The 8,302-nt window shown below is 37.8% G+C and overlaps 1 protein-coding gene across 1 annotated transcript in view; it reads left to right on the top strand.

The window, feature by feature from the left end:
• The window catches only part of SMYD4 (SET and MYND domain containing 4), a 37,941-nt gene that overhangs the window by 2,953 nt on the left and 26,686 nt on the right, over positions 1 to 8,302 (top strand). Inside the window, exon 2 of the mRNA XM_019650390.1 lies at positions 3,902 to 4,046. Coding sequence (XP_019505935.1) covers positions 3,902 to 4,046 — 145 coding nt within the window. The remainder of the gene's footprint in view (positions 1 to 3,901; positions 4,047 to 8,302) is intronic.

Raw genomic sequence — 8,302 nt, 5'->3', positions numbered from 1 at the left:
CAGGTTGAGCTGTCGTTCAGCATCTTAGCTGTGGAGGGCAGTGTCACTGGCCCTCATATGTGGGATCCGAACCGGGGCCCTCTGGCATCCCAAGCCAGCCCTTAACCATCGCGCCACTCGGCAACAATGAATTTTTTTAAAGGCCATGGTGGTACTCAAATAAATACATAAATAAGTAAAAGGGGGCAACACTTATCTTTACAGAAGAATATCAGTTACTAAATTTAGAAGTAATGATAGAATTATAAAATCAACATTTTGTAATCCCTGGTGTAATAACTGATTCTGGCCATAATAGTAATGGATGTTGAAACCATTAGAAAAAAGACCTCTGGGAAACAGTTTATTCACATGGTCTCAAAATATGGCCCCATAGATTCCTGAAGTGCAATGTGAGCAGTATCATTATATTGGATAAACCCAATACTCACCACCTTAACCAAGTGACAAAACTTAGCATCACCAATAGTGGAGACCAGTTGACATTATGTGTCCCCTGATTTGAACCAAAAGTATACATATTTAACTATGTACTAATATTCTTGACAAACATTGTTTAATCTAAATCTAATCATGAAGAAACAATGAGGTAAAACCAGAATGTGGAACATTTTCCTGGCCCGAGTCTTCAAAACAATTAGTCATGAAAAACAAACAACAACAAAAATTATGGGACTGTCTCAGAAGAGACTAAAGAGAAATAACAACTAAATTCAGTTAATGGGAACCTTGATCCTGGATCGATTTGGGGTAAGAAAAGATATAAAAGACATTTTAGGGCCAGCCAAATGGCGCGTTGGTTGAGTTGGCTTGGGACGCCAGCTCTGAGCAGCAGGGCCCTGGTTCGGATCCCACATGAGGGCCAGTGACGCTGCGCCCTCTACAACTAAGATGGTAAACAACAGCTCGACCTGGAGCTGGGCTGTGTGTGGATCACCAGCGATGGCATAGGCTGCAGTGGGGCTGGCCGGCAGCGGTCTTGAGCTTTCGTGAGCTGCCATGAGCCGCTGTGAGCAGCCGTCCAGTGGCCGGTAAGCAACTGCCTCTCACAGGAAGAGCACAATGATAATAACAACATGGGCCAGTGAGGCAACGTCCCCCACAACTAGACTGAAGAACCAAAGGACAGCAGCCACTTGTGTGTTCCCCTCCCCAATTCCCCAATAAAATCTTAAAAAAAAAAAAAAAAGAAAGAAAGAAAGTAGAATAGAAGTTACCAGGGGCTGGGGAGAGTGAAAAATGGAGAGTTATCATTTAATGAGTCTATGCTAGTTTGGGATGGTGAAAAAGTTGTGGAAATAGATAGTGGTGATTCTTGCACAATATTGTGTATGTACTTAATGCCACTGAACTATGTACTTAAAAATGGTTAAAATGATAAATTTTGTATATTTTACCATAATAAAAATTAATTAGGGCCGGCCGAGTGGTGCGTTGGTTAGGAGTTGGCTTGGGACGCCAGCTCCTAGCAGCCGGACCCTGGTTCAGATCCCACATGAGGGCCAGTGACACTGTGCCCTCTACAGCTAAGATGGTAAACAACAGCTCAACCTGGAGCTGGGCTACTGTGAGTTGCTGGCCACAGCGTAGGCTGCAGTAGGCTGCAGTGGGCTGCCGTAAAGCTACTGTGAGTGGCTGGCAGCCAGCATGAGCCGGCGGCAGCCGGCATGAGCTGCCAAGAGCTGCCGTGAGCAGCCATCCAGAGGCCAGTGACCGATCTGCCTCACCCAGGAAGAGCACAGTGATCACAATACTAACATGGGCCAGTGAAGCGACATCCTCCACAACTAGACTGAAGAACCAAAGGACAGCAACTTGTCTGTTCCCTTCCCCCAATTCCCCAATAAAATCTTTAAAAATAATAATAAATTAGAAAAATTGTTCCTTCTCACTTCCTCAAGTTTTTATCATAACATTCCAGGAGAAAATTTAAAATATGAAAAAAAGAAAGAACATCCATTTGCTTTTCAAAACTTTAAATTAATTACTAAGTTAAACTTGGTGCCCAAAGAAAAAATGAATTATTGCAGCTTAGGTCTTAATCACACTGAACAATTACAAAACATTGAGTTTACCATCATGTTGGCTTAAGATTAAAGAATATCCATTGTTAGTCAAGAAGAGTTTTGCTGTTATTACTGTTCACCCCAACCTTTTTGTTTGAATAGGATTTTCAGGTTTAACTTAATTTAAAGCAACACAAAAACAAACAGAACAAAGAACAGGCTCTATGGTACACCAGATGTGCATGGGATATTGTCCTCTTATTTTCTGGACTGGCAAGCACACTTTCTGAATTAAAATCTTTCCTAATTTTTCCTTTCATGTTATTAATTTTGAGTTGTTTCTACATTGTATTTAAATACCAATAAAATCCTATTTGATATTAACTTATTATACATAACAAAGACAAGTAATGTTTTATGAAATTCCAATATATACATACACAGATGCACCATACTGAATCACAATGTAAAAAGGTTTTGTGTGTGTGTGTTTTTTTTTAAGATTTTGTTGGGGAATTGCGGAAGGGGAACAGCCAAGTTGTTGTCCTTCAATGTTAGTTGTGGAGGGCACAGCTAGCTCACCTCCAAGTCCTGTCACCATCCAGCCGGCAGCTCACAGCCGCTCAGCTCAAGGTGCCATGTTCAATCTTAGTTGTGGGTGAGCGTAGCCCACCATCCCATGCGGGAGTTGAACCGGCAACCTTGTTGTTAGGAGCACGTGCTCTCACCAGCTGAGCCATCCTGCCACCTGTTGGCAGCTCAGCGGCACCTCAGCTTGGGCGCAGCTCACTGGCCCATGTGGGAATCGAACCGCCAACCCTGTTGCTCAGAGCTCGTGCTCTTAACCAACTGAGCCACTCAGCCAGCCCTAAAAAGTATTTCTTATTGTGGGTCTTTGTCAACAAAAATTTTAAAAACATTTTCTAAACATTCTACAGTTTTAGGGCCGGCCTAGTGGCTCAGTTGGTTAAGAGCTTGCCCAAGAGTTCCAGCTCTGAGCAACAGCGGTTCGATGCCCGGCCCGAGCTGAATTGCCATTGAGCTGCCAACAGGTGGCAGGATGGCTCAGCTTAAAAAACAAAAAGAATAGGAATAAACATTCTACAGTTTTTATTTTGATTTCCTCTTTGACCTAGAGTTGCTTAAGAGAATTTTTAGTTTCCATGTTATTCATATTTGCTTCATTGCATTGTAGCCAAAGAGTATAGTCTAGGTTATTCTAATCTATTTCTCCTTATTGAAAAAAAGGTGTATTCTTTATTGCCTGTGTGTGTGTATGTTTGTGTATTTATATATTAGATCAACTTTATTAATTTTGTTATATAGAGCATTTACATTCAATACTTTTTTTTCAAGATGAAATTTTGGATTTACTTGCAAAAATAGTACAAAGAATAACTTTGTAATATCCCTTTTTCAGATTCCTCAAATGTTAACATTTCACTACATTTACTTTATGATTTGTTCGCCCACCCTCTCTTCATCCGTCCCTCCCCCTTCCCCCCACCTCTCTGCATTGGCAGCCATTCAACTCTGGTATTTTCAACACAGTTTAAGTGGAGAGTATGCCTTGGTGCAAAGTCTCTGTGTATTACATCATTCTCCACACCCAAGCTTCTATATGATGTGTTATCCATTGGGCAGCAATTATGAGATAAAGAATAAAAAATTAACACTCTGTCCTCTAAATAGAAATTCCAGTCCCTGTGTCTCGGAGACCACAAGATTCCCCCTACTGCCCACCCCCCCGCACCCCCAGTCTCATTACATAATACATAGAACCTCATGTGTCCCAGTGTTTTGCAGGCAGTCATTCCTGTTTCAAGTGCAATGGTAAGGAGCTTTCTTTGAAATAACAAATTTGTGCTTTTTTGTTTGTTTCTTTCTCCATGAAGATCTGAGGATGAGATGTTTTTAAAAAGGCTTTCTATGGATTATCTTGTGGGAAAGGACCCCAACGCTCCCCTTTTCTACAGAGAAGAAGGAAATAAAAAATTTCAGGAGAAGGATTATATGGGAGCCGCAGTTCTATATTCTAAGGTAAGGCACTCCCAGCTCAGCAGGAGGGGTTATTTCAACAGTTTCACAACATATATTTCCTCAAAAGATAGAGCCTTCTTGTCAAATGATATAGCCAGTGGTAACTTTGTCTATAATTTGTGGATTGGACTTGAAAAAGAAAACTGGCAGAATTCTGCTGTTGGTTATATTCTGAAACAAAAGGTAGTTTTCATTACATGTCCTGAATTCCATCAGGAAACTTCTATTCCCATATTTGTTCAGACAACTTATAACAATAGGCTTATTGGACCCCTTGTCCTGCCTTGCTCATGTCTGTCAGCTCATTGAATTGTATGCTATTTTGGTCTGAATGACTGATGAGGCTATTCATGTGATAGTCCCAATTTAGAGAGCAGCTAGATTTTTGGCTTTCCACAGTGTTAGATTAAGTTAGAAAGGAAAATAATTAAGCTCAATTGCCACAGCCCAGTTGAACTCCATTTTGAAGGTTGTCAACCAATATTTAAAATTACACTAACCATCAATGAGCTAGATTTTGATGAGGAATTGTGACTTTTATCAACTTGTTGCCCTACTTCCATAGTAGGAACTAGAACAAGATCCCTGAGAGACTTTCTTCCATAACTTTTTAGAGATAAATATGGGCTTAAACCAAGAATGTATCATTCCCTTGGACCAGGTCTGTGATCTTGTATATTAAAAGAATGAATGTAAATTTGAAGGTGGACCCCACTCTGAACCTTTAACTGGCCTATGCTTAAAATTTGGAATTAGTTTTCCAAAAACTATCAGACCTACAATAGCAACTTCTATAATTAATAAAAGCCCTACTTTGTAATGTTATAACAAAGTATTTAGCTGACTAATGTAAGCATTAGTGATTGCTAAAGAATTAAAACCCATTAGATGTAATAATGATCCACTGATAAATGGCTTAATGGTTCTTTTTCATAGCTAATCTCTTCCACTTTATGCATGTGCATCATAAATGTGATCACGTGGGAAGTTGTTCATGGAAAACAAGTAAAATAAAAAGTGAAATCAGACAAAAAGTTAAGGCTTGCTCTGGATGAGGAGGGAGATGAGCCTATTTCATGAAGCTAGTATTTTGGTGATTATGGTACTTTGCAATTTTCTATAAAGCTGCTATTTTCTTTCTTTTTTTAAAATAATATTTGTTGTTTTTGATTGCAAATGTAATATATGTTTACATGGAAAATATAGAGAAGCATAAAGAGTAAAAAAAAAATCCCATAACCAATGATAGGTACTGTTAACATTTTTGCTTATACCCATCTAGCCACATTTTCCTCTGAAAATATGTTTTTCTTTTACGAAATTGGGATAATGCTATACTTAATGTTTTGTAACCTGCTTTTTTCCCTCGACAATTTATTGTAATCATTTTCTCATGTTATTAAATTTTCCACTAGAACATGATTTTTTACGGCTGGCTTAGTGTTCCATTACAGAGAACTATACTTGATTTAACATCTAATGTTGGCAGATTGTTTTGTTTCATAAAGCTGCAAGGAGCATCTTTCTATGTAAATATTTGTACACATCTGCTTATTTCCTTAGGATTAAATTCCTAGAAGAGCAATTGCTGGGTCAATTGAATATATTTTTTAAGGCCTTTGATACTTGATGCTAAATTGTTCTCCAGGGAAGAACTAGTTAACATCCCTTCTAGCACAGTATGGGAATGTTTATTTCTCTATATCCTAAGCTATATTGGTTATTATGGTTGTATTATTATTTTATCTATTTATTTTTGAATAGGAAATGTGTTTATGCATACATAGTTAGAATTCAAAAGGTGCAAGAGTATACAGTGTAGTTTATTCCTTCTGTTCCCTAGCCACCTAATTTCCCATACCCAGAAGCTAGCACTGTTAAATGTCTCTTTCCAGAGGTACTTTGGCATCTATAAATAAATACAAATAGTCTCCCATTCCTGCACACACATACTTTTTTTATTTAAATAACATTCTGTATGCACTCTTAAGCACTGCACTTTTTTACTTAATAATATCTTAAGATCATTTTTATATGCGTGCATAAAGTTCTTCCTTATTCTTTTCTTTTTTTTAATTTTTTTATTGTGAAATAAACATTTTTTAATTAGTTTCAGCTGTATAACACAGTGCAGTAGTTATACTTTTTACCCCTCAAAGCGACAATCCCCCTCCCCCAATCCGCTGCCCCTCTACCCCCATATCATACATATCTATTACAATTCCCTTGACTCCACTCCCACACTATACTCCATGTCCTGTGACTATATATATATTCAATTATAGTCCCGTGATTATATATATATATTCAGTTATAGTTGACATACCATATTATACAACATCAGCTTCAGGTGTACAGTGCACTGATCAAGCCTCTACCCCATCCATGAAGTGGTCTCCCTAACAAGACATGTGACCATCTGACACCCTACAATATATTTACAACGTTATTAATTATATTCCCCAAACTGTCTTTCATATCCCTGTGGCAATATTGTAGTTACCTATTTATGCTGTCTAATCCCTTTCCCTTCTCCCTCATCCCCAACCCTCTCCCAAGTAGCAACCATCAGTTTTTTCTCTATATCTTTGAGACTATTTCTGTTTACTTTGCTCGTTCATTTAGTTTTTTAGATTCCACCTATAAGTGAGATCATATGGTATTTGTCTTTCTCCGACTGACTTATTTCACTTAACATAATAGTCTCTAGGTCCATCCATATTGTTGCAAATGGTACAATTTTATTCTTCTTTATAGCGGAGTAATACTCCATTGTATAAATGTACCACAGTTTCTTAATCCAGTCATCTACCGATGGGTATTTCAGTTGTTTCCAAGTCTTGGCTATTGTAAAGAGTGCTGCGATAAATATAGGGGTGCATATATTTTTTCGAATTAGCGTCTTGGGTTTCTCTGGATAGATACCCAAGAGTGGAATTGCTGGGTCATATGGTAGTCCCATTTCCAGTTTTTTGAGATACCTCCATACTGATTTCCATAATGGCTGCACCAATCTGCAGTCCCACCAACAGTGCACCAGGGTTCCCTTTTCTCCACAACCTGGCCAGCACTTGTTGTTTGTTGATTTATTGATGATAGCCATTCTGACCGGGGTAAGGTGATATCTCATTGTGGTTTTTATTTGCATTTCTCTAATGATTAGTGAGGTTGAACATTTTTTCATATGCCTGTTGGCCATCTGTATGTCCTCTTTAGAGAAATGTCTCTTCATGTCCTCTGCCCATTTTTTAATTAGGTTGTTTGTTTTTTTGGTGTTGAGTTGAATGAGTGTCTTACAAATTTTGGATATTAACCCCTTACCAGATATATCATTGGCAAATATCTTCTCCCATTCAGTAGGCTGCCTTTTGTTTTATTGATGATTTCCTTTGCTCTGAAAAAACTTTTAAGTTTGATGTAATCCCATATGTTTACTTTTTCTTTTATTTCCCTTGCCCGAGGGGATATATCCGTAAAAATATTACTGAGGGTAATGTCTGCAAAATTTACTCCCTATGTTTTCTTCTAGGAGTTCTATGGTTTCAGGTCTTACATTTAAGTCTTTAATCCATTTTGAATTTGTTCTCATACATGGTGTAAGTAGGTGGTCCATTTTCATTTTTTTGCACATGTCGGTCCAATTTTCCCAGCACCATTTATTAAGTAGACTATCTTTACTCCACTGTAAATTCTTGCTTCCATTGTCACAGTTTAAATGACCGTATATGGATTGGTTTATTTCTGGGCTCTCTATTCTGTTCCATTGGTCTGTGTTTCTGTTTTTATGCCAGTACCATACTGTTATGATTACTGTAGCCTTGTAGTATGATTTAATGTCAGGTAGCATGATACCTCTCACTTTGTTCTTATTTCTCAAGATTGCCATGGCTGTTGGGGGTCTTTTATGGTTCCATATAAATTTTAGGATTATATGTTCTATTTGTGAGAAAAATGTCCTTGGTAGTTTGATAGGAATTGCATTGAATCTATATATTGCCTTAGGTAGTATTGACATTTTAACTATATTTATCTTCCTATCCACGAACATGGTATGTATTTGCATTTATTTGTATTTTCTTTGATTTCGCTCTTCAGTGTCTTATAATTTTCTGAGTACAGGTCTTTTACTTCTTTGGTTAAATTTATTCCTAGATATTTTATTGTTTGTGAAGCAATTGTAAAAAGGATTGATTTCCTTATTTCTTCTTCTGATGGTTTATTATTGGTGTATACAAATGCAACGGATTTTTTAATAT

The sequence above is a fragment of the Hipposideros armiger genome, unplaced genomic scaffold (genome assembly GCF_001890085.2).
Source record: "Hipposideros armiger isolate ML-2016 unplaced genomic scaffold, ASM189008v1 scaffold_141, whole genome shotgun sequence".
In the NCBI taxonomy this organism is placed as follows: Eukaryota; Metazoa; Chordata; class Mammalia; order Chiroptera; family Hipposideridae; genus Hipposideros; species Hipposideros armiger.
Note: the sequence above shows the minus strand (reverse complement) of the source record. Positions and strands in the feature narration are given on the sequence as shown.